The sequence below is a fragment of the Xyrauchen texanus genome, chromosome 24 (assembly GCF_025860055.1).
Source record: "Xyrauchen texanus isolate HMW12.3.18 chromosome 24, RBS_HiC_50CHRs, whole genome shotgun sequence".
Lineage (NCBI taxonomy): Eukaryota > Metazoa > Chordata > Actinopteri > Cypriniformes > Catostomidae > Xyrauchen > Xyrauchen texanus.
The window spans coordinates 28,970,191-28,997,872 of NC_068299.1; the positions used below are offsets into that span (position 1 = coordinate 28,970,191).

The 27,682-nt window shown below is 37.8% G+C and overlaps 1 protein-coding gene across 1 annotated transcript in view; it reads left to right on the forward strand.

Moving 5' to 3' along the window:
* The window catches only part of LOC127617998 (uncharacterized), a 135,232-nt gene extending 114,088 nt beyond the window's left edge, over positions 1 to 21,144 (forward strand). Inside the window, exons 5-10 of the mRNA XM_052090205.1 lie at positions 199 to 1,029; positions 10,100 to 10,280; positions 12,123 to 12,258; positions 15,887 to 15,901; positions 17,571 to 17,618; positions 18,400 to 21,144. Of these exons, the coding sequence (XP_051946165.1) occupies positions 199 to 1,029; positions 10,100 to 10,280; positions 12,123 to 12,258; positions 15,887 to 15,901; positions 17,571 to 17,618; positions 18,400 to 18,704 (1,516 nt within the window). The 3' untranslated portion in view covers positions 18,705 to 21,144. The remainder of the gene's footprint in view (positions 1 to 198; positions 1,030 to 10,099; positions 10,281 to 12,122; positions 12,259 to 15,886; positions 15,902 to 17,570; positions 17,619 to 18,399) is intronic.
* Positions 21,145 to 27,682: the final 6,538 nt, after the last annotated feature.

A 27,682-nucleotide genomic window follows, 5' to 3' on the forward strand; every position in this document is an offset into this window, starting at 1 on the left:
TAATTTCTCTTTTATACTATAGGACTAACAAAACAAAACCAACATTTTCCAAGTTCCCCCTTGGACCCTCAAGTACCCTTGGTTGGGAATTACTGCTCTAATGCATGTTGCATGTCTCTTTATGTCCGTTTTCTCTCTTCCCATCTGTTTCTGCACCTCTCTTTCTGTCCCACCCCTCTCCTCTTCTCTCGTATGCAGTTATAATGACCTCACTCAGGACGTGGGCTCGCAGAAGCCCTTACAGGCTACTGTAGTGCTGTTGAACTCTAACGGTAAAAGCTCAGCATCACAAAGTGTCACCATGACGACACTCTGCCTGGACTCTCCCACCAAGCCCAAAAATAGGACCTTGTTTGGCTCTGAATGGCTCTCTGTACTCAAACCATCAGTCAACCTGAAACCAGAGGGAGGCAGTCTCAAGTTCTCAAAGTCTCTGAATGATGTGGGGCAAAAGATGGATAGCCTGTGTAGTGGTCTTCACTTCATAGACCGCACTTGCTCAGACGGGGAACTGGGCGCAGAGAAAGACCAACATATGCAAGGTGGCCACAGCAAAGCCCTTAATGGAAAAGCCAACTTGCCTCCACCCTTTCCATCTCAACCTCCGTCCTTCTTCAATAACTACAAGTACATCTCCACTCCAGGGCCGGAGCACTGCTTTGCTCCCCCTGGTCCTCCTCAATCAGACCTCCAGAGAAGCTCCAACTTCCTATGTCTCATCTTCCCATTCGCCCACTCCTCAACCACAGGAAGCTTGCAGGTGTCTGAGATGGGAAGCTACGCCTCAAGGTTGCATATCGCAAAGTCCCCTAGTGCCCTGCTGGAGGTCAGCGAGTCCTGTTGTTTAGAAGAGATGGGAGATGATGAGGTTTTCGAGGAGGACTCGTCCAGGCGGAAGCTAAAAGCATATGGGTTGAGGGCCCCAATTTGCTCCCTTGAGGAAGACAGTGACCTGGAACAATGCTCCTCTCCAGTGTCTGATAAAAACGTGCCGCTCTCACCCTACTCCCTGTCTGGGGACTGCTGCAGGTTTGTGAGGCTTACTCACTCCCACCCAGCTCCTCTGACCCATGGGCTCCACCTCTAGAGTGATTCATCCTTCATCTGGATATTAATTTCCAATAAGTCCCTGTTTCTCCTTCCTCTTAGAGCTTTTGTGCTGTGTTCCAGATTAGCAGTGTGATAGTTCCAGGCTAATAGCGATCAAGAATAATACTTCATATATCGGTGGAGTTATCAGGATATTTATCATTAAGTAGATGTTTTGCTTGTGACCATTTTTGTAGGGTTCTTGAAATGTACTTATTTTTCCCTCTCTGCTGCCTTTCATGTCACACCAGTAGGGTAGTTGCTTGTAAAGGGCTTGGGACTGTAAACATTCTTGTGGTACCATCAGCAAATTCATATTGTTAGGAACTTTTGCGATTCTCATGAAAAAGTGCCAGTGTGCAAATATGGCAGGATTTAATTTGCATACTTCCGGGGGGGGGGGGGTGCAACCAGCTTGAGCAACTGTCTTTGAAATTAATGGGAATGCTAACAGAGATTTTTCCATGTATGTACAGGCACTGTCATAAAAATTCCTTGCAGATTTCCTCAATGTAATGTAATTTAATGAAATGTAAAGATGGAGATTGAGAGAACAGAAGAAGATACTGAATCCCTATGTTTGGTATCTCTTTGATTGGTGGACTTCAGTCTTGTTTAGTGTGGCAGAATTGAGACTTGAGATCTGACTACAGTTTTGGTTGTGGCTCTCTAGCTCTGAGCTTGGAGACCAGGTGAAATAGCTGCAATATTATCGATATTCACCCACAGTGTCACTCAGATGCCCCAGGAAACAATTAGTGCAACTTATGAGGTATGTAATTGAGTTAGAGCTGAAGCTCACCAACAGCAAACCTAGTTACTCAGGAAGAAAAGCTACTTTTGATGTCTAAGTACATATGACTTCTATTTGGTTGTCACAAATGAAATTCTTTCTGACATCTTACATTTCAGGAAGTAATTTTCAAGTCAATTTCCAACCTGTAGCTTTAGACTGGTTCTCGCTGTAAAGCTAAGCTGTGTTGAACATGGTCAGTACCTGGATGGAAGACCCCCAGGAGAAAACTATTGTTGCTGTTGGAAGAGGTGTTTGTGAGGCCAGCAGGGGGTGCTCACCCTGCAGTTTGTGTGGGTCCTAATGCCCCAGTATAGTGCCAGGGACACTGTACTGTAAAATAGGCACCGTCCTTCGGATGAGAATCGGAGGTCCTCTGTGGTAATTAAAATTCCCAGTGCACTTCTCATAATGAGTAGGGGTGTAACCTGGCCAAATTCCCCCCCCATTGGCCCTTATCAATCATGTCCTCCTAATAATCCCCATACTTAAATTGGCTGAATCACTCTACTATCTCCTCTTCACTAATAGCTTGTGTGTGGTGAGCATACTGTTGCGCTGTGGCTGCCATCGCACAATCCAGGTAGAAGCTGCACACTTGTGGTGGTAGAAGAGAATCCCTTTTTCACAATGTGAAGTGCTTTTGAGAGTAGTGTCAGAAAAGTGCTTTATAAATGTAAAGTTCACTATGAAGTCCCCATTTATTTTGGCTTATATACAAGGAGTATCTATTGTTTTGAAAGCGGCTTTATCAAGAAGTTGTTTAAAAAGCTGTTTATCTCTAAACTGAATTCACTTACTGAGCTTCACCAGGCATCGTCATTATTATGAATTGTTTACATCCTCTTTAAGAGTAAGGTGAGGTTTCTTCCCACATGAATTAGCACCCTTGCATGGTGCTTTGAAAACACATGTGCTTTTAAAATAGCTGACATTTACAGATCAGTGAGTACAGCTTATTGGCTTAAAACAGTGTTAAAACCGGAATAGCCAGGCTTGGACATCAGCCAAAAAGCATGTTCAGGTGTCTTGAGCCATGACCTATGCCAAGGACTCATTCTTACCTGGGACAAAGAGCACATGTGCCTGCATGTTTTTGTGTAAATGATGGCTGCATCGGGATGTACAAACCATTGGACTATTTGGAATCTATACATGGAATAAAATGCTCCAGTGACTATACATGTTTTATTCCGCTCCTATTACATATAGTTATCATTCTTTGGTCTTATATCTGTAATTACATTTTGTGGAGAACATTATTAGCATACACTCTTAAATATAAGGTTTCCAATTAGAACCCAAGGGGGACAGCCTCCATAGACAAATCGATAGAGGCTGTTTACACTGCATTTTCCATACATTTACGCACAGGAAAGGTTTTAACGAAACATCTCTGCCCGATTCACAAAGGTGCATATGAACGTGTTCTTACCGTCATTCTAGTGTTAATGAATCCACACTATTTTAAATGAAGGTCTGCATGCACAAAGCATAAATTGCATAAACCACGGCCAAACTATCTCCATATATGGGATTTCAGCACTACTGCACCTGTATTGTTGTATGTGTAGAGAAAGATGCCTGCGAAGCAGATGGAGAATGTGATTATTGCATACGAGTGGTTTCAGTTGTTTTTTTGTAAATTTAGAATACATTTTAGTGCAAACTTGATGAATCATGATTTCTTTGTGAAAACGATCTTGCTCAGATTTCACATAAAATATGTGGGTATGCATGCTTGGTGAATGAGCCCCAGAGAAACCAATACACTGATCTGAAGAACCTGTAATGTAACATCAATAGCGTTTTAATTTTTAAAGAGCCTTATAGACAGATTTCCACAGAATTGGAACGCGCTAATTCACTACTCGGGTAACTCCGATAACCGCTCTGTATAAGTGTGGTGAGAAGAATATCAACAATCAATGTGGGTTGGTGATGTTTTGGCAGCACGAGGGGGACCTACACAATATTAGGCAGGTGGTTTTAATGTTGTAGCTGATCGGTGTATATTGAACAAGCAATGAGTGTAATGTCATTGGATGCATATAACTGCAAAATCAATGTCAAACTTACATATATCACTATTCTGCAGTTTTGGACTGAAGTCACCCTTATTCTAAACCCTCCTGAAAAGATAAAATATATTATACATGTTATTGGATTGAGACTTTCTATTATAATGTAATTTAATCTAGCTGTATGTGATGGACTTAATCTATTTTGATTATAATAAGCAGAGGGAGAGGGGAAACTGAATCAAAACTTTGCAGTCAGGTAATATGCAAGTGATCATAAACAAAAAGAGTCCATTAAAGCCCCTTCAGCTCGCAGTGAAGTTATTACACACTGCTCAGATAGGCTGTCTGTTGGCTGATGGAGATGTGACTGGCTCCTCATCTCTGTCTGTGCTATTTGCTAATCTTAAAGAGCCTTGACTGGATCAGACGTGTTTGAAAATAGTCATTAGCCTGGTTATTCAGTCTGAAAAGCCTCTCAACGCTGATATGGAAGCTGTCTTCCCTTGTGCTTATGCTCCAGCAGCTAGTTAACATTATGAGGTCCTGCATCATGGAGCCAGAAGGCATGATTGTTAGATCCATTACAATGGCTAAGCCATGTACTGTTGCCGTAATGCCATTTATTAGGGCCTATTGTTCATCTAAAGATTCTTATTATTCCACTTTTCAAGGTTTTTGGTACTTTTGCAATACATAACATGTGAAAACTTTTGAAAGTTTGCACACACTTCAGAGTTGTTGGTCATTAGGGGGGCTCCGTAGCACCACCTAGGACATGGGCATGTTTGGGGGGCTCTGTAGCTCATCCCTTTTGAGCTACGGTCACCAAACGTTATACACCTAGACCTCAACAAGCCAGATAACTTTAGTGTTTACAGTCATAAGCTCTGCCCAAAAGGAAGTTGGCCATTTTGGATTGTTTGAATAATGCATGCTCTGGGATTTGATATACTCCTCAGAGGAATTTCATGTTACAGCTACCAAATGTGGACGACATCATGCCAAGACATTGACGATGGTAAATTGTGAAAGGATTTTTGATATATCAAAAGGTGTTGCCATGGCAAAGCAATTAAATTAATGTAAAAAAAATTGGAATAAGAAAATGTCTTGCATGGTGAGCATGGTGAGATTTACATAAATTTAAAACTGATCACATTGATGTGGCTATTGTGGGTCACTGTTGTAGCACCACCAACTGGTGGAAGGAAGTGTCACTTTTAACAGACTTTGAAATATCCCTATTATGTTAACCTGAATTGCTTAAAACAAAATTAGAATAATGTCAAGACATTACAGATTTAATTCTTAAGGGATTCTTGATACCTTAAATACTGTTGCCATGGCAAAGCATTAAATGTTGTCATTCCATTTTGTGTATATTTACATGTTTTGAATTACTGGGCATGCTTGAATTTAAGTTTATTGTTAATACAAATATTTCTTATTTTTTATATAAATAAAATATAATAAAAATATCAACTGAAATGTAAAAATACTAGAAAGTCATGCCAAATGTCTAACACAGTGCTGGGTGGCAATTACAAGAAATGTCCAATAGAGGGCAGCGAAGCTCCAATGTTGAATGATTTCCAACTCTCAGTCCTTAGAAGGGATCCCTCTTTCGTCAACTTCTTGCACATGCGCTGTCTGTTATGTACGTCTAAGTATGTGTAACTACGCTCTTCAGTTAACAATGTTTATCAAAAGAATGGCAGATAAAGTTAAAGATCCGTTTAAGATGGCTAGCAAAATAACAACGTCTGTATTTTAGAAACCGTTTGTATTCAGGAGCAATGACTTCACTCTTCACCCCATGTGGTCCAAATCACTCCAAACCGGTGACTCGTTCATTTGTGCTGATTTGTGTCGTTAAAAGAAACACTGTAACTATTTATCTTCCTTAGAAATAGCATGACACTTTTCGGGAGCAGTGACATCACCACGAATGTTAGTTTGTGCTGTTAAAAAAACATCATAACAGATTCCTTTCCTCTATTTTGGGAGCCGTGAAATTCTTCCACATTTTTTCGTATGTGAGCAGCAACAGTATTCAGCTCTGAATATGTTTATTAGTTTTAATTCTTGGAGAAGCTGACTTGTTTTGACTGTTTGTGTAATTGCATAGTCCTATATATTAGCTTATATTCAAAATATTTCTTTGAAATTTCAGTGTAGTGTTTGAAATCATGTTGCGTGCCATTCACATGCTTGAATGCATTTGTTTTTGCACTAAAATTATACGCAGCACCACAAAGAGCAAAACGTATGTGTCTTAACTCGAGAGGTTTAACAGTTCTTTTTAACTTGACATGGTGTCTAGAAACACAAACAAGCCGTCGAAGACATTGATCTAGCGCACGTTTACATTGAAATTATTTATAAAACCACGCAGACGTTCACATAAACGTGATCAATGTGAATGGTCCCTCAGTATAAGACTAGAACTCTGTAGAAAAGTTTGATCACACTTGCCTGTTTTTATTATTTGATACTACACATTTTCACTTCAAGCAACTTGGTAAGTGCTTTTTGTATTGATACAGCAACATCAGGATTTTAAGTGTAAATTAGGCTGCTTGAGCATTCAGTGTCAGAAGTTTTGAAAAGTAACAGTGTACGCACCCTGACAATTTTTTTGCAAGCAAAATTTAAATCGCAAATATTATTAGAGAGCTTTTTCTTTGTATTAGACCTCCTTGGTTCTGGCTTTCGTGCATGAACGTGTTTTTAAAATGTCAGTTGTTATTATTAGTTGACTGCCACGTAATCTATGATTGGCACCTGGTGCCGGCTGCAGAATGCTGAAATCCAGCTAACCGCAACGGGCTAGTGAAGGATGTGTTCGTATGATATACGTGTGCTTTGTGAAAGTCATGAACAATCCAAAGACAGTCCGTTGAAGCGGTGTGTTGTGAACAAAGCCCAGATGATATAGTTCCCGAGACGCGGTCAGAGACCGAGGAATCCTCCTCCACATGAACTGGGCACAGAACTGGTGTGGGTGACGGCAAGTTGGAAGGTAACCGCACCTCTACAGAGGGGCAACCAACACACACACGAGCATGCTTCAAATACACGAGAGCACAATTAATATGACCGTGAACAATAAACGGGCAAATAATGAGGTGACACACAAGGAATAAGTAGGGAGTGCAATCAGAGTGAAGCAGATGGTAAGGGGTGTGTAAATAATTGCTGTGATCAGCATCTCCCCGAGATAATCACCATTTGCATGTAAATGCTGATCGCGTGCCGGCTCCACCTGTGAGACACGAGGGAGAGAGAAAAGCAAACAATGGTATGAGCCGGCACAAATGCCGGAACCATGACATAGTAGTTTGTTGGTAATTTATGCTTTTAATAATTATTCTATGGGCGAACATGCAGTATTCTAATATAATTGATGTCCTCATTTGCCCTACATTCATTTAGAGGCTATTTCAGCAGTTGTTCTTGTGAATAACAAATGCAGACTCAAAGTTCTTGATTTATTTTGACAGTGCACAGAGAAAAGAATGCAACAACAGAATTGCAATGAAATTACAAACCTAAATGACTTCTGTGCTCATATTAAAATCTACTTGGACTGTCTTAACACCTAATGCCATGAATTACATTTGTAATTTAATTTGAAGACGGTTTATGGATAAAAATGTTAAATAACTTAATTACAATACATTCTTTAGATCTAAATATTTGTTCAATAAATAATTATATTAAATTATAGCAAAAATGCTAAATTGCAAACAGATTTTAAAATATCGAACGGTGTTGCTATGGCGATTCACTAAATTAATGGCAAAAATAGGGAAACAGGAAATGTGGCGCTTACAACAGACTTTGAAAAAGTTATCTTACGTTTCCCAAATTGCTTAAATTGTTTAGACACTGTTGATGCACTGTGTGTGCCGTTGTTGTCAAACTGGAATGGTGTCATATATCTATTACTTATTGTATGTTTAGGGTCCAAGTTTACATTAATGTCGAGTTTTTGCTGTGTCCATCATGCATTTGTTTTCCGAAAGACACAGAGTGGAAATGGACCCCTGGTGCTTGGGACTGTCACTGCTGCTTGCAGCTATATTTTACATTGTGGCTCTGTTACTAACAATAAATATCAAGGTTAGGGTTTAGAGAGTCTCACAAAGCCAGACTTGCAGCATAAAGTCTGTTCCACATTACAGCTTATTCTGGGCAAGAGCCACCCACATAGACAGGAAAAGACTGTCTGACTGACATATATATATGAGAAAAAGAGTGAGTTTGAGGGGAGGTACCTATTTGTCAGAAAAGTGGAAGACGGGGAGTGTTAGGGAAATCTGTTTCTGTATACTTAACAAATTCTAGTTGCAGCACATTTTCAAGCGATGTCCCTCCCAGTGCTCTGAACTGATCTCTGATTCTCTTTGAGAAGCAGCACAATGCTGCTGACATCTTCATAATATTAATGTTGATATTTGTATGCAGTTGTTTTTTCTTCTCTATGCTTTCCCATCTGACCTCTAAACTTAAGCATGGTCTGAGCCAGAAATTGTCTTTGTGTGCGCGCGCGTGTGCGCTCGCGCACACAAAGCAAAGCAGAATAATGCCGATACGACAGTGGTGTTGGCCTTTATATGGTCACCTGAAATTACCCTTTATAAAATAGCCAGAAATACCCTAATTGCTGCTGTATTTTTTAGTAATTATAAAATTATTCCGCTAAAGATAGTGTCTTCTAATTGGGGGTTACCGAGAAAAAAAAAAGTTTGTTCGGTTCGACTGGTCATGTTATTTAAAAATGGTGTCCATCATAAGGAAGCGACCCACATTATGTCAAATAAAACTGCTATTTCTAGGCTAGATAAATAATAGTCATCTCATGTGAGTTTACGTAATTTTAACATAATTATCCAAAATACTATTAATCTCAAGGCAGAGGTCTTCATCAGATGGCCTTTGACCCTTTGGTGGTCCATAGCAGGATACAGGTCTCAATATTATTGTATATTAACTCAATTATTTATTAATCTCAAAGTTTATGATTGTAGTTTATATATGTATCATAACCCTCCATCTCTATTTCAACTAATGGGGTCCTTGGCTTGGAAAAGTTTGAAGACCCCTGCCTTAAAGGGATAGTTCACCCAAAAATTTAAATTCTCTCATGATTTCCCTCATGACTTTATTTTTCTGCAGAACACAAATTAAGTTATTTAGAATAATATTTCTGCTCTGTAGGACTTTGCAATGTAAGTGAATGTGTGACATTTTGGGACCCCAAAATCCACAAAGGGATCATAAAAGTAATCCCTGTGGTTAAATTCAGCAATATGATAGGTGTGGGTTATTTTTGTCATAAATGTGAATGTTTTTCTTCTGATGCCACAGGTTCCTTGGATTTTCACCTCTCTTTTTGTCTCCCTCTTTTTTTTTTTTTCTTCTCTGTGTCTCTTATCTTTCTCTGGGCACCCTCCACAAACCCATCTCTCCTTTCCCCTAACTGTAACATACAGCTTTTCCCTCTCCCACCAGCTGGTGTTTTTTAAAGTTTGGCGGTTGGATGTTTCTGTTGACAGTACAGTAGGATAACCAGGTTTTAAAATGAACCTTTTGACACACCTACATGAATATAGAATCTTTAGCAGCCATAAATATTTCTTACGGTCAAAAAAAACTTTATTTTTCATAATTTCATGAAACATATTTTTTCTACAGTATGTGACACTGGGATTATTTTTTATTATTTTTTTCATTTTGTTTTTATGCATGTTAGTAACATCACAGGTCATTGTCAGTTGCAGCATCATATAGAACAATCTAGTCTTCACCTCTGAAAAAGGGATCCTGGCTCAAAAACATGAAGCCATTGTGATTTTGTTACGAATATTTGTTTTGCCGAGCAAGGAATATTCCAAACATTATCTTAAATACTCGCTCGCCTCATTTACTTCAAGGATCATTTTGTACAATTTGATTTAAACCATGTATTGTTTCAGTTCCTAACGAAATTGTCAACGGGCGAGTAACTACCGTTATAACATTATACTTACTAGACAAAGTACATTTTTACTTGCATTTGGCGCATGGCAAGAGTTAAAATTGGACCCTGAGTATAACTGTAAAAGCACTGTGTGGGCTAATATTGCTTTGCAGTGGTTTTAGGAGGATGACAAGAGTATCTATCCCTCTCTCTCTCAATAAATGGTAGGATTTGTCACTGTGAGGGGGATGATGAGAGTCCACTGATCACGCCCTGTCACTGCACTGGGAGTTTGCGGTTTGTCCATCAGTCCTGCCTGCAGCAGTGGATCAAGAGCTCGGACACGCGCTGCTGTGAGCTCTGCAAATATGATTTCATCATGGAGACCAAGCTCAAGCCACTTCGCAAGGTAATATTACTTGCATGCATACACACTCACAGACCCAGAAATATCCACGTCTGCCTGCTCATGGTGACATGCACACAGTTCAAATTAAATAGTTAAATCTCTGCATTGTGACGTATAAAATCCAATGTAAAATAGCTGATTAACACAAACCTGTGACTTAACAGATTTTCACTTACCATGACCTCTGAGGTTGTGAAGAAATGGTAGCAATTAAATCTATATAGAGTAAGTGCCAAATTCCCAATGAAGAACTACACTACCCATAATCCTGAGGGGAGATTGACCAATCAGAGAAGTGTACTCCCAGAAATCATTGTGAATGATGTAAATCAAGTTGGTCTACATACACTTTCAAATAACAATAGCTCTAAAAAATTACTTGCAAAACTATTCACTATAGTTCACTGATTGTAAGTATGTGTTTTAGTAGTGTTGTTTCTGTAAATTGCAATGTTTCATGGGATGAGTTGTTCATTTCCACATGTACAGTAAGTGGGTGGTCACTGCTGTGCTCTATAAAAGCACAAAAATTGCTGCATTTGGCAACTATATATCATCCACAGTTAAAAAAAAACAAAAAACAAATGCAGTAGTTGATCAGTGTAGATGAAGCAGCCTGATTTTTTTAGATGATTGAAAACAAGTTTGTCCATGCAGCTAACAAATGGTTTTTATAATTAATTGTTTTTGAGTTACATGAGCACGATGAAAGTCCAGGCACTTTAGTCCACTGCTTCCTCTTTTAATTAAATTTCTGATGCTGTGCATCTCCAATGGAGCTTAAAATAGGACATCTCTAGGACAGCCTTTGTGTCACCATGGAGATGAGCAGACTGCTTTAGAGAGAATTATTCCCAGTTGTCTGCAGGTTACTCAATATTTAAATATTTAAATGAGACAAAAACCTACCACATTATGGTCAGTATGACAATTGACGTGCAACTGTTCATTTAATCGTTGTAGAAAATTAAGTTGCACTCTGCTGGGTTGGTTTTATTTTGTCTTGATTTGTCTTCTGTTGAATAGGTTATGAATACCTTTTGTAAACTGGCACTTATTTGGTGTTGACATGAATTCAAATCTCAACAGATTTGTATTGTTTTTTTTTTTATTTATTCAAATAGTGTATTTCCTACTTAAATAAATAGTCAATAGTTTTGTAATGTACTGTCATTTTTGATTGAGTAAATTGTAATGCTTCATGAGAGTGTGCTCTATTAATGCGCAAAGTTGCTGTGTTGTTTTGCAACCATAAATCACCTGCAGGTTGGCTTATGAATTACAATATTTGGCAGAAGAATAGTTTATTCCGGTTGTTAATAAATATATAAATTTAACTCTCTTTAAATAATATTGTTATATAATTCAAGAATAACAGCCACTTGACACTATTCAAAAGTTCCCGATGGATAAAAGTCCTGCCCTCTTTGTTTTTTTTGTTGAAAAAAATGGGTTGCAAATGGTATTTCATGTTGACTATTTTTTTTTTTTTTTTTTTTTTTCCAAGTTATTGAATTGATTGTTTTCGCCAGTATAATATTGTTCTAGGAAAAGCAGTAGTGAATGCTGAGCTGAATCCTGGGTCATCTTACACTGAATGTCTAGAGAGAGAGCCTGGAGATCACTCTCACCAAGTCACATGAAATATTTATTAGGCTGAAAGGCCAGGTCACCAATTTTGTTTGTACTGGACTCTGTTTGATTACTTCAATTAATATAGCCCTATTTACAAAGTCTTTATTTAATAACAGTAATAAAACAAATGTTATGGAAATATTTTTAGTTTTAAAGTATTATTGTCTTTTTGTTTTCTCACACACACACGTGTATCTGTATGTATAGTGGGAGAAGCTTCAGATGACAGCCAGCGAGAGGAGGAAGATCATGTGCTCTGTCACATTCCACGTCATCGCCATCACCTGTGTTGTGTGGTCGCTCTACGTCCTCATTGACCGCACAGCTGATGAGATCAAACAAGGTTAGCTTTGCCCACCCCTCTCCCCAGCCAATCCAGCACTATCTTCCCTCTCCCACTTCATCTGCCCACATTCCTACAGCCTCATTACCACCATTTAACGTAAAACACTCCTTATGTTCCCACTGGATTGTTCTGTTGTCAGAACGATTACATCCAACATCCGTCTTAGTCAGCGAAGCACATCGTGATTTCTTAATCGTGCCCTCTATCTACCAAGATGATTTATCCTTTCTTTCAATTATATAGTGCCATTCAAATGTCTTCCCAGTATAATTTCCATATAAAAAAAATATATATATATATATATATATATATATATATATATATATATATATATATATAAAAATAATAATTCCTGATACCTAATAACATTATCATTTACTTTGTATTTAGTATAAGCTCCTTTTGCTTATACTAACATTAGAAAGCTCCTTTTGCTTAATAACATGATTCATGTTATTCCAGCATGATTTCAGAATGTTTCAAAAAGCATGTTGCAAGCTTTTGTAAAAAGGCGTTAACATTGTCAATGTCACAAAATTCATTATTTGATTAGTGACCTAGAAATAGTTCAGAATCTTAAATATATTTTAAGTATATATTTGAAATATTTCATATTTCTTTGTTTTACATTTTTTTCACAATTCTAAAACTTTAATTTTTTCCTGCCTAGTTTTAAATTAAAGATTTTGAATCCCATATTTATAATGTCAACTAAGAATTTTGAATGGCACCATTGGTACATTTAGTATTAGTACCAGGTACGATCCACAGTGGAAAACCCCCAAAAAGCGTGTTGTGAGTCGAGCAGTGGAAAAGACCCATAAGAGGGCAATGGATTTGATAGCAGATTTGTGCTGGAGTGTTCTCCACTAAAACACACCATCCCTTTAACTGCACACCAAAATCAGTGTTCACGTCCTTTTGAAGTAATATCGCTGACCGTGACCTTTATGCTGATGGGTCTCTGACAGTAGCACTTCACTGATTTGCTCCCTACCATTAAGAGCCCATTCACACATGCTTCATTGTCCCAAGAACTGTTGCGAGGACTTTGATCACTGTTACCATAGTTACACTGTTGCCTTTTTTTCATCTTGCATGGTAAAGGCTTGAGCGGAGTCAGAGACTTACCAAATCACAGCGCATGCACACATATACTCAATGACTGTAGTTCTTTTGCAAATGTTTCCATCTTTCTTAGCTGTGTCTTCCTCATCTCTTGTTATATTGTGCTACACTGTGTGTTCAGGATACATTTGGCCTGGCAAATGTGTCAGAGGTTCCAGTAGCTTTCTTTTGTTTTGGGTTCAGTACAAATTAAGCACTATCCTCAGCATCTATGGCATAATTTTGATTACTACAGAAAATAATTTAGTTATTGGTTTTTGTTTGTTTTTTGTTTGTTTTAAAGCAAAAATTAAGGTTACAAGTATGCACTTGCAATGGAACTACGTAGGGGTCGTGTAGTAAAATACACAGTTGAAAAACTTTTCAAAAATGTATGAGACCAATTCTGGCACAACATGAATGCAGCATAACTATTGTGATTATAAGATTCTACTTTGAGCTGTTCCGTGGCAACACTCAAACGCGCTACAGCTTTGTTGTTGATAACAGAAAAATAATCCCACTACATTAATTCACCTCCATATGTTTTTGAAAATGTTTAAGAACAAAGAAAATGCTCCGGGTAATGTTGGCGTAATAAAATGGCATATCAAACAGAAATGTGTGTTCACTACCTTTAATTGAGGTCTCCGTGTAATTGGTTTCTTTTGCCGTTACATCACCACTATCAAGTCAGCGCTGTTATAGATTTTTGAGATTACAGTTTGTAATTCTCCAATAAATTATGCAAATACTTGAATGCATTTTACAAGTCAGAATGATGTGAACACACCATCATCAAACTTTTAACTTTGTTGTCATGACGACATAAAGCTGGTCAGCCGATAACTTTCACACAAAACAATAATACTAAAAAGGAATGTGATGTAATCTATAAAAGATTGTTTACATGGAACAGACTCCACCCACAGGACTTACTCATAACCAGGAATTCTTTCACCTAGAAAAGAAGTCCCACCTCAAAGAGGATTCTTGAAATTCTGTACAGGGTTTTAATGAACTGTTCATGTGGGGTACAATGGGGCTAAAGGTCCCCTGGAATAAAAAGGCACATTTGTTTTTATTTTCTCCCAAAACACAATTTCATTTAAAACCATCACCGCACTTTCCTAAAAAATGTTCTCATCCTCATTGTGCGAGTTATTTAGAGGTAATTTGATCTAATATTTAACAAATTGTTGCAAATTTATGTAGCTAATGAAAATCGCTGATTTTAAGAGAAAATACTTACCATTTTTAGTTTTGTTCAAGGTGATTTAAATGAAAGGTTTTTCAATAACTGTACTAAAAGTGAAAGTATAGCAGTTGGGGTAAAAAATAAAAAAAAAGCCCCACTAATGCTAAAGGTCCCCCATTTAATACAGTAGGGGGAATGGATTTGTTATGCAAAATGTTCAAAGTGGGCTAACATTGACTGATCCAATAACAATAGATGGTAATTTGTTTATATAATGTTTGAGATGTTATGAAATGTCAAACGTGATTGAAATTAACACGAAATGGTGCACCTTTTTCTGAAGTGGTTATTTTAAATGAGCATTATCTTAATTTGTTCCTCAAAGCATCTTGCTGTCTAAAACATTATTGCAGTAGTTGACAAATTTAGCCCCATTACCCTACATACTACATCTACACGATACACTATAAAACCCTTGGTGGCCTTTTAACCCAAGTGTAAAACCCTGTTTACCCCTCGCCACCTTTTAAAAAAACAACAAACATTTTTTTACAGAACCTTCTGTCCTTTTATTTTCTCACAAATTATGTTGCTCCATCAATATTCTTTCTATATACAGTGGGTACGGAAAGTATTCAGACCCCCTTACATTTTTCACTCTGTTATATTGCAGCCATTTGCTAAAATCATTTAAGTTCATTTTTTTCCCTCATTATTGTACACATAGCACCCCATGTAGGACCATGTGATATTTCAGTTTTTCTTTTTTAATAAATGTGCAAAAATGTCAACAATTCTGTGTTTTTCTGTCAATATGGGGTGCTGTGTGTACAATAATGAGGAAAAAAATGAACTTAAATGATTTTTGCATATGGCTGCAATATAACAAAGAGTGAAAAATGTAAGGGGGTCTGAATACTTTCCGTACCCACTTTATATATTTAGTTTTTACACTGTGACAAGAAAAAAATAACTAATTTTCCTTGAGGTGTGCCTTTTTAGCCCCATTGTACCCTACTGTACATAAGTGCTATAACAAAAATAAGAGCTTCACATTAAGACTTTCAAGCCCTCTAGAATGCTGGCTCTGACTTCTATTATAAATGTTTCTGTAACTGCAATTTTGGCTTTTAAAAAAATAAAATTTATATATTCTAAATAAGTAAAAACTGAGTAAGTCAAAATTATTTTCAGTGGTACTTAATTCGTACTGAGTCCAGAATGTGCCTTTTTAAGATATTCACATCCCTAACCCCCCCTGTCAGTGGCTTCACCTTTTGCCAATAGCACAGTAGTAACAACCTCTTTTTAACCATGCAGCCGGGAGAATACCAGGTAAACACTTTTACATTTACCATTCTTTCCTCTAACTCTTTCCTCCAACTGTAGTTGTTTCTTTGAGGGTCCAAATGGTTGAACCTCTGTCTGTCCTCCTCTCTCTCCCAAACTCTACATCAACCATCACTAGCATGAAAGCCACTCACAGCCTGAATAAAGGCAATAATGCCTTCAAAGCCCAAACACGTTCCAAATGCAATGTGTGTGGCTGCCCCACACTGTCAGTTGTAAATATGCCAGACAAAGGCAATTTCAGGCTTGATGGCCACTTATCACAGTCTGACCACTTTAATCTGTTTCTGGATATATTCAAGCACAAAAAGATTAAAGAGAACAAGATCGTACATGTGACTGCATGGGTAATGCATGGAACAAAGAACAGACTGTTCCATTTTAAAGGACTGTGATATGGTCTTGTGCCTGTTTAGAATTCGATAAAAACATGGCAAACTACGCTTTTGAGTTCAGGCGAATGTGTAATTATCAATATAACAAATGAGATGGTCCAAACAGGCCTGTACTATGTATGTATTCAGGGCAGATTGTAAAGACATTAATTTTGAAAAGGCAAAATCACCTGTAACCTACGGTGGCTGTGTAGTGCAAAACAAAACAAATCTAAAAACACAATGGCAAATCCAAAGCCTAAATAACAATTCAGAAACACGACGGCAAACCCGAAAATAAGAGCGCAAATCAGAAAACACAACACAAAATCCAGTTAGAAAACAAAACAGCAATAGTATTGGGACACTTATAACACAGAGAGCAAAAACAGCGAGTGGGAAAAGATAGTTTTAGGTACGATGTTCATCTACGGTGTCTAAGGGCCCACCTAAAAATTCCACAAACTGCGCTAAAATGCCAGTGTCCAAGCGTTCATTCAAATGACTTGCATATATGAACATAACACTGTTATTAAAAAAAGCATTTTCACATTCTAAATCTGCCGGCGTGATGGATCACTCTCTACATTTGAAGCCAGCATGTCCAATTATGAGTACAGTGTTCAAATATAATATCTTGATGAATTTTATTTATTAATAATAATTTATATACTAAATAATTGAATACTATATCCATTTAATTGGATATACTTGGAAAATATATCCACTGGCAGCAACCGAAACCTTCATAATTTTTTTTTATTTGTAAGTGTTTTTTTTTTTTTTTACTTGGAACAAGCAAGTTGAGTGAACGCTTTTGTGAACTTTTTGAATGAACGCAGTTTGTGGACTTTAAGATGGTCCTTTACGCACTAGACGAACCATGAGACCATAGATGAACATCATACCTAAAACTAACTTTCTGATTTGCCGTTGTGCTTTTCTGATATGCTCTTTTGTGTTCCTGAATTGTTATCTTGTCTTTTGTATTTGCTGTTATGTTTTTAGCTTTGTTTTGCACTTCATAGCCACCGTAGTAACCACCTTGGCATACAGAAATCATAAAGGACCATCCCATATCTGCTGCACCAGTGCCGTAAACACCATAGACATTGAGAGTAAACCTATTCCGATTAATAATCCGATTATTGGCCGTTCAGTGCAGGTTTCTCATGAGACTTCATTCAAGGAGACTTTTATGTACGTTTGGTCCCAGCAATATTCGGGTACATCCTTATGCAGCACTAACCTCATTCTCTGTCCTCTGCTAAATATGTCAGGTGGACTAAAGCTGCATCCTGGCTTGACATACGGAGCGTCTGAAAGCAGTACAGTATTCTATGATCTAGGCCCTGTGCTTGAGCAGACCATAGCATTCAGAGACTTCACACATGGCAATTGCTTCACACTTGATCTTTTTTGACATTTTGAAATGCTCTACTAGACCGACAAGAGACTGTAAACAACTCAATGTTTGGCTGATTGTATTTACAGTGAAAGATGTGCACAGAAAATAGGCTCTTTGCCTGTAAAATTCACTGGAATTTCCTTTTGGAATTCCTGTTGCTGGTGTTATGTCTCATTCCGAAATTGGCTGTCATTTGGCAATGTTTATTTCTCAGTTAAGTAATAAGTAAAATGGTCAAGGGTGAAAAAGCTGTTTTTACGTTCCAGAGCATAGCCCCAAGTCTATTGCTACCCCATTAGGTTGTGCTTCTATTTACCCATCCTACCTGAAAAGTGGATGGAGATATCAGGACTCTTATCCAGCAGCCTGTATTTGCATCCCAGTGCTATAACTGCTCCTGTGTTTGCTTGTTGTTGTGCTTGACATATATTTTAGATATTATGATGTAGTCCAGAATCACTTCATATGCCAATGATGTAATATTGCATTGACAAGGCAAATTACATGCTGTTGCTACAGCCTGACTTTACTTTAGGGTTTCTGCGTATGTTTGATCCTGGAGTAAAGGTGTGTAAACAGTTGTATGTGTACTGTTTATGATGTCAAATATTACAAAAGGCAGTGGTGTTGGGAAAATTGGTTTAAATGGCTATACTTGCATGTATGTAACATGTATTTTTGCCCTTTCTTTTAATATACAGGGATATTGGAATGGCCTTTTTGGACCAAGCTGGTGGTGGTTGCCATAGGCTTCACTGGTGGACTGGTGTTCATGTATGTGCAATGCAAGGTCTACATCCAGTTATGGAGGAGACTCAAGGCTTACAACAGAGTAATATACGTGCAGAATCGCCCAGAGACCTGTAAAAATACAGTTTTTGATAAGCCCTCTCTTCTGGAGCCGAACTTGGAGAACAAAGAGGCATTTGGGCCAGCGCAGTCGGACACAAACTCTTCCCAGTACACAGAGACAGAGGACTACTGTATGGAGATACTTCACGTGTGATCATACGGCCCACATGACTGGTTGGCGCATTGCACGCTCCAGGACATATGGGAAAGCCACACACCACTGGGCACAAGGACTGAGACCGAACTCCTTTTGTTGTTAGATGTTATTTTCTCTTTGTTTGTTCATTTGTCTGATTCCTGTAAGTTGTTGGCTAACCATAATGCATCAAGTGTGTGCTAGATCTTGGAGCATTCCAACTACTGCCATTGTACTGCTGTTGTACAAGATTTAAAATCCGCCATTCAAGCTGTGCGCGTACTGAAGTGTCTGCACCGGTTCTAATGGAGTCGCATACAGCATAAGCACTTTTTTATTTCCCTGTTCCACAGAGCCCTGTTTTAATATTATTCAATTCCTTTATACATGGATAAGACATTAAAACAGAATTGAAGTTTTGCGATCAAGAGCTTACGTTTTATATAGCTGCATTTGTATCTCCACAGATCCCTTTGGATGGAACAAAAAAGGAATTTGATGGAGCGATGAGGGAACATTTATGTCTTATGTAATCATTCCACTTTACAGGAAAAAAAAAAAAAAGTATCTACTGAATTTAGTCAGTGTGAAATAAAAAGTACCATAGGGTTTGTTTTTTTTTAAATAAGTTGATTATTAAATAACCTGAATAATATTAATGCTAATTAATATATTAATCCTATCAAGGGCTAGATTTACTAAAGTTATCTGTGCAATGCTACAATTTTTAGCATGTGCAAAAACAATACCATGTGGTGACTAGTCACTGTCTATGCTGCTGATTTTTGCATTTGTTAAATATTTGCTTTAGTAAATCAGGCCTGAAGTATGTTGAAGGCTTTGAGAATGTAAAGAAATTCAGTTTCTACCAGTCATGAAATTACAGTGTAGCATTATGAAACCTTTGCAATGACTCAGTCATGGTTTCTATGTGTGAAAGACACTTTATATTTAACTTCAAAATTCATTATGAATTTTACCTGACCTTTGGTGGGGAAACTTGCAAGTTGTGTTTTCTAAACATGTTCTGTCCTAAATAATTTTTTTTGTTCAAAATTTGCTGTGACCTCTGCCACTAATTATTGGAGACATTTTTTTTTTATATTGTCATTCGCCCCTTCTGATGCTCCTGCATAAAATGTATTGATTTCAAATCACAACTTGAGTAACTGAAATGGATGATGTACTTTTTGTTCATATGATGTTCAAAATATGACTTGAATTAATTGGCAGCACTATATTTACATGTTATTTTGTTTGCTTGGATTTTTCTTACAAAAGCATTGCAAATTTTCACTAGGTGTCATTTCAGGTTGTATTTATTTGGTATTTTTTTAGTGTTTCAATGGCTTTAAATATTGGAAAATAGCCATGTTAGTTTTGGTCTTAATTTTAACATATGGATCCTTTTTAGTGACCTTGACATGCAACCGTGCATAACATATCCCTGGCAATGATAATTTACACAATTTATGCTTTCTAATTATGGATTGTGAATTAACATTTTTCTGATCTGAAATTTTCAAAAGGTACAGGATTCTTCTGCCATCTAGAGCTACTGCACAGACAATGCACACTGAGGATTTATTTTAAACTCCTTTCTGATTAGCTTTGTGCCATTTGACCAATAAAAGATGTTCAGTTTGTTAATGGCATAACTTTATTTTTTTTTTATCCGATAATTTGACTATTTAGGTAAATCTGATTACAACAAAGCATTTTATATATATTTTATTGAATGCACTTTTCCAATAATTCAGCATTAATGTAACCCAGTCAGCTTTCATAACATCCAAATTAATTGTGTTGAATACATGAAAATATGAGTAGACAAAATAAAAGTACTGTCATTAAGGGGTTCTGCACGGGGGAAAGTGGTTTGATAGGTAACTTGTAAATCCTTACCAACTCCTTTAAATTCCCTAAGCTTGGTGATGTCACGTTTTATTCTGTTTTAAGGCAGTGAATAAGAATCCGTGTACTGTATAATTTTACCCAGTTTTTTGTTTTCTTTGATTTGCATATTTGTAAAACAATGGGAGCTGGCTCCTTTGACCATATAGTGGTGGAGAAAACCTTAACAGTTACACAATTTGGTTTGAATTGTGCTACCTTATTTTGTTTATAGAGGATGATTTGGAAAATCTCTACATCATATTCTTCTCCAAAGCTGGCATTTTCCAAAATGTCTTAGATGTTACTGCACTGCATCATATTGATTTGGATATGTTTTAAAGTGTAGTAATAGTATTGTTTTGACTCGTGGCTCCTCAGAAGTGTTCAGTATACAAAACTGCAGTGCATTACTACTGAATTGGCTTGAACATGGATAACATGACTGTTTCTTGCATCTCCCAGTTGTTTGTTTCTTCATTCTGTGATTTTTCTGTAGTAGTAAATAGTTTATTTTAAAAATCTTAATTTTTTTCCACATTTGCATAAAAAAAACAACCAAATAAAGTACATTTAGAAATTATTTTTACCAGCCTTGTGTTTAATTTGAATTACTGTAATAACGGGTGATTCATGCTCTGAAAACAGCCGGCATATGTATTGTTTTTTCTCCTTTTGGACATTTATCTCATGAAAAATCATACATAATTTAAGAGTTGGCTATTTCGTATGGGTTTGCACGATGTTGTTCGCATAAACTCGTACAACTTCATTGCGTGCAAATTTCCGGATGTCTAATGCGGATGTAAGTGTGAGTTCCGTGCACGAGGCTTTAAGGTCATACTTATTAAGATTAGGCCCGAACCCAAACCCCTTATCTAAACTTAACCAATCAGTAGAGTGTGTAAACATGATAGGAAGCTGTTGTGTGTGACCGAAGTAATTGTCGAGTATTAGATGGAAACAATGTCATTGGCAGTAGTGAAATTCGTAGGAATTCAAACGATTGTAATCGCACAATATTATACGAATTAGCCAAATTTAGAAAAGTAGTAGCCTACGAATCCTGATTATTTCGCCTTGAGAGTGTGTTGCTTTTCAAAAAAAACTTTAGTGTTTACTTGTCATAGACGCATTTGTTTTTCTGAAGTGAGATCTCTGTATCTTTCCAGGGTGGAAAATTAACCAATGGATTCAGCTCATCACATTGGCTGGTAAATGAATAATCTTGAAACAGCCATGATTTATTTTCAATCCATATTTATATCCATATCAATCCAAAAACTGTGCAGGTGAAAATTAGAACCTTTTACTACACATTTATTGCTGATTTCATAAAGGATATTGGATACTGTGTTCATAAGGAAAATATTAATATCCTTTCTGGAAAACCACAGGGATCAAGCTGCTTCCATAAACTATACATATATTAACAAATATATTTGGACACCCAAAGACCACACTCCACATGTATTCTGTTGAACGTTTAATTTCAAAACCAGACATACCTCCCTCTGCTACTATAACAAAAGTCCTTCCACTGACGTTGGAAATGTGGGCCTGGTTTGCTGTCTGGAGTTGAATGGAGTTCAGGTCTGTGATGGTCGGTCAAGTTCTTCCACACCAGACTCAGTAAATAATTTTTTAATAAACCCTGCTTTGTGCGCAGGGTCATGCTGGAACAGGAGGACCCTCCCCGAACTGTTGCCACAAAGTAATAAGCACACAATTCTCTAGATGTCATCACAGTATGCCATTGCATTAAGATTAGCCTTGAAGCATTTCAGGTTGGACATGCCTCAAAGTAATGGATTTTGGGAAGCATGATTTGTAAGCACTGCATAATACAGTCTGGTAATGATAACAATTAAGTTTATTTTAAGTTAAAACTATAAGATGTTCAATAAGGTTCTACTTTTCTTACTTCTATAGATATCTTGAATTGCCACATTAACTCATGATGCTAAAGTGTGAATTATTGCCATTATTTTTATTCCCCTAAAAACTCCTAAAATTAATTTGAATAAAATCTGAACACGTTTCTGCATTCTTATGCAATTTTACAAGCATGTTATCATCAAGACTTTAGTATAAATTACAAAAAATGAATAATATACTTCTAAAAATAATTTGCACAAAAATATCTTATGGTAACTTGAAGGAAAAATACACAAGACGGAAATAACAGTAGATGCTTGTGGGTTTATGCTGTGAATTAATTAATCTTTAATGAATGGTAAATATTTGTAGTAATTTGAATATTACAGTGGTTATAAAACCATCCTTGCAAGTTTTCATGCTTTTTTATTTGCAACACTAAACCACAAGGGCTTAATTTGGCATGTTCAAAAATTAAAAATGAAATCCTCCTTCAGGGTTGTAATTTGTCCCTTGGTAGCCTGTCTCACAAAACTCCTATTTTTCCATGATGGCCTGCTCTAGGCAGATTTACTGCTGTGCTGTACTCTTTCCATTTCTTAATGATTTATTACAATGATTATCATCAAAATGACAGAAATTAGAAGTTTTACAACAATCAAGCGCATTCTGTGGTCCGCCCACACCGGTGTTATGGTCACAGACTGTGACACACACAGCGGGATTTACAGTCTGGAGAAGGACAGCGGGCTTCAGCCCATTCTAGTTCTGAGACAGGTGAATCGCACGCTCACAAAAAGCCCATTCAAATATTAACTCAGAACCAGATCTTATCACACATCTTCATGTACCAACTGTACCATCTTACAGGCAGATTTTTAGATTCGCGTTTGAGGGAACTGCATATCGATTTAAAGTCCTTTATTCAATCTGTCTCTCCCAGTATGTTCACGAAATGTATCGATTGGGCGCCCCATTGAAAATAAATGGTGAGCGTGTTTTGAATTATCTCTGCGATCAGTTATTACAAGCCAATCAGAAGCACTACCGAGCGAATACAGAGACTTGCTGCTTTTCCATATGGAAAATCTAGTCTAATGTCAACTGGGCAAAAGCACATTTTTCCCCAGCCAGTATAGCTCCTTTTTAGGAGATCATGTGCCTCGTGAAACGAGCGCGTCCAGACTATTCTTCTGTGTCTGTTTCAGTTCAAAATGAAAAACATTACCACTCAAGTAATTTCATTTGCATGAACATTGCGGTGACTCGCCACTGTCTGGCTGCTCTAGAGCCTAGATCTAGAGCTGTCTTTCTGCCTTTGAGAGCTTTTCATTCTGATATTGTGACTCACTACATTCTGATTTGTTCGGACAACACAACAGTACTGGTGTATATATGTCACCATGTCGCGCTGGCCCACATATGGCCGGCAAAATGCAAGTATGTGTTTCCCCCGGTGCACTTCCTTCATTCGGTCATCAGCAAAGACTGAGTGGACATGGAAACAGATCTGTTAATTGTGCCGAAGTGGCCCAATCAGTGCTAGTTTCTGGAGATGGTAGAAATACTGGACAGGCCTCCATGGGAAATACCACAGAAGAATGATCTTCTCTCTCAAACAAGAGGCACAATTTGTCATTCCCAGCCAGAGCTGCGAAGCCTACACGTATGGCCTTTGAACGGAGCACAGCGGATGAACCAGAATTGGCTGACCATGTTACAGGCTAGGGCGCCATCCAAGAGACACCTTTACACACTGAAATGGAATGTGTTCACTAATTGGTGCTTTTCGCACGGCAAAGACCCAGTGAACTTCCCCATACCTGAAATTCATACATTTCTTAAGAGCAATCGGATGCAGGGCTCAATCCATCTATGCTCAAAGGTTATGTGGAGACTATATCTGCATATCACGCACCTGAAACCGGCACCTCTATAAGAAAACATGATTTAATCATAATTCAAAGGCAGCTAAATCCCCCTCGCCCGGCTACAGCCCGACTGGACCTAACTTGGTCATAAGACTGCCCGCATGGCCTACCTTCGAGCCTCTGGACTATGTTGAATTGCATTTGCTTTCTCTAAAGACTGCATTACTGCTGGCTTTGGCCTCAGAAATACAGGTTGGTGATTTGCAAGCACTGTTAGTTGACAATTCAGTCTGGAGTTTGGTCTGGGTCTTTAAAAACCACTGTCAAACCCAGAAAAACCTGTGTGCCTAAGGTTATAACCACATCCTTCAGAGGGCTGTAGCCTTTAGCCTCCTCGTTAGCATGCCCACCACACATGCCAGAAACGCTGGTTTGAATACCGTTTGGAGCGAGTTGGGCAAGCAGGCGGTTCACCTTCATGATTTTTCCCTCCTCCATTTAATTTGGACAAGGAACAGTCCTTGAACAGTTATGCCCTTGCGAGCGCTACACAAATACGTTGAGCGCACATGCTAGTTCAGACTGTATGACCAACTCTTTGTCTGCTATGGAGGATAAACGAAAGGAATGTCCATCTCCAAGCAAAGACTTTCTCACTGGATCGTTGATATGGTCACCCTGGCTTAAAGTCACAGGGTGCAAATTGCACAATTGGTATTAAAGTACACTCAACTAAAGGCGTGGCCTCTTCGTGAGCATGGACAAACAGTGTGTCCTTACAAGACATATATTTTGCAGCAAGATGGTCTTCTCAAACACATTCACAAGGTTTTACAACCTAGACATAACATCTTTCTAAACACAAGTCCTCTATGTCTAGAACGTTGCATTTTATTGGCCAAATATATGCCCCTCTTTTTAAGTACGAGCTCCTTGTCACTTAACACAACTGCCAGCATTCGGACCATTGTGCTCCCAAAGTTACAAGCGCTTCATTATAAATAAACTTCCTTTCCAACTGGGTTAGTGAAGAGGTTAAACCATACTATAAAACCACAGTTCATATATATATAATCTGAGGTCGCCTACTCCACTAAAGTAACTCAGAATTCTAATTCTAAACATCATGTTTGTGCTTAGAATAAATCCAAGTATAACCCTCAGAAACGTTGCACGAATTTTGCGCACTTTCTTTTTAATCTTGTTAATTTTGAGCGCTATATTATTATGTAGTACTGGCAGCAACACACTGTCGTTATGATTCATGTATGCAGTTATAAAATCACACAGCCTCCCTTCGAAATCTGAATCTGTCAAATGTTGGGCAGCATTTGTAGGCTAATAATTATCCATATATATATCACAAGCTACAAGAAATGAAAGCAATGTCCTCCTCTGGCTTTATGTCTTATAATGATAAAAAGCTAAACATTTTGTGCACTTGCTTCGGAATTCACCAAGTCATTAAGTCGTGTCGTGTACCACTGCATCTGTACGATTATCAGATAAACTGACTAATGTGCAGGGGCTGACGATCTCTCGAGTGTCAGAACTCGCACCGTGTACGCCCGGCTTAAAAGAGCCAATCACCTTTTAGATACAGACATTGCCTGGCTGTCAGCTCAAGAACGCGCATGTGTATTAGCTGGACCAGCCTGATGCTGACTACCATCGTGAGTTCGAATCCAGGGTGTGCTGAGTGACTCCAGCCAGGTCTCCTAAGCAACCAAACTAGCCCAGTTGCTAGGGAGGGTAGAGTCACATGGCGTAACCTCCTCGTGGTCACAATTAGTGGTCCTCGCTCTCAACGAGAGTGTTCCAAAGATGGCCACTGAGTGAACTGACTTCCTTTTAAAGGGACTTTGCTTTATGACCCCATAAGTTTATCAAAACTAAGTAGTTATGTAGTTTAATGTCCAACAGTCCAACAGGGTTTTTAGGGCTTTACATTTAGCAGCATTCCTTTGCTTGATGCAGCATCCATCAGTACTACTTCTACTACTACTGCCTTCACTTGGAGGGTTTCTAGGGTTTTACGTCTAGCAACATTCCTTTGCTTGACTGCATGTCTCAACCGTGCTTATTTCTCCTTTCCTGTGCAGTCCTCTTGTTAAATGCGAATAGCATAACGGCATGATAACTAAGTTAAATTATCTAACGTTTAAGATTTCATTGTACCGCTACATATCCACTTGTTTAATGAACATTGTCCTGCCTCCAAACTATTGTGGCATTTTTAGAACAGCTAACGTTAGATCACGAGAGCCAGCATAGCTCATCCAAAGATGTTGGTGTGAACAGTACCGACAGGAGCTATGTTAAATCATCTTAAATTTTTCTTGGTCTTCTAAAACTCTTTGTGTTCTGCAAGTAAATGATGAAAGAATGAATTTTAAGCTGAATTATCACTGTGACCTTTACAATACATGTCAATACACATGTAACAGGAATGTCTGGTTTCCATGCTTTTATTTCAGGAAATATGCAATCACAACACTTACTTTAAAGATCACTCTTCAGATCTGGATGATTCACAAAAAGCAAGTTGTTTGCATCCCTGTGTAAAAGCCTAGGAGTTTTTTGTCTACTGGGTGATTTTGAAAAGCTATTTAAAAAAAACACTTTAAACTGCAGTGCAGCTTATTGCAGATATTTCAAGTATATCCCTCACCGCCTCGTTGTCATTCCCATTACAAATCAAAGATGGCGCTAGCGTGAATAATGTTGTAATATTGTTTGTTCCTGTGGCTGTCAAATTCAACAACAATAGCGCCCTCAACTGACAAACATTATGAAGCATAGCCTCAATTATCCGCTTCACAAGCAAAATGATTGGCAGGTGAAACGCATAGTTTTCTATGAAAAAATCGCTTACAGCTACTTTAAGGCAATGTCAATTCAGTCCCCTCGTTAGCCATCTTTGGGACACTTCCAAGCAGCTATTTTCTATGTATACAAGTAGCATAAAAGTACAGCTCCTATCTACTTGAATGGGGAAAGACTGAAATCTAATATATATATATATATATATATATATATATATATATATATATATATATATATATATATATATATATATCCACTGAAATCTTTTGATCAAAGAACAAATTTAAATCAGCAGTTACTGTAAATCTGACAACAAGGTAACATAAATTCAGATCACGCTCAAAACGCAATTTTTCAGATTAGTCCAGCTAACGCGCATGCGCGTTTTTCTTCTTCTTTGGTGTTTAATGGTGGTTGGCAAACCAGATTTCAGGTGCATTACCACCACCATCTGGACTTTAGTGTGGTACAGGATCATGCAAGTGAGAAAAAAAACTATATTCTTTTAACTAATTCAGTTTATTTTAT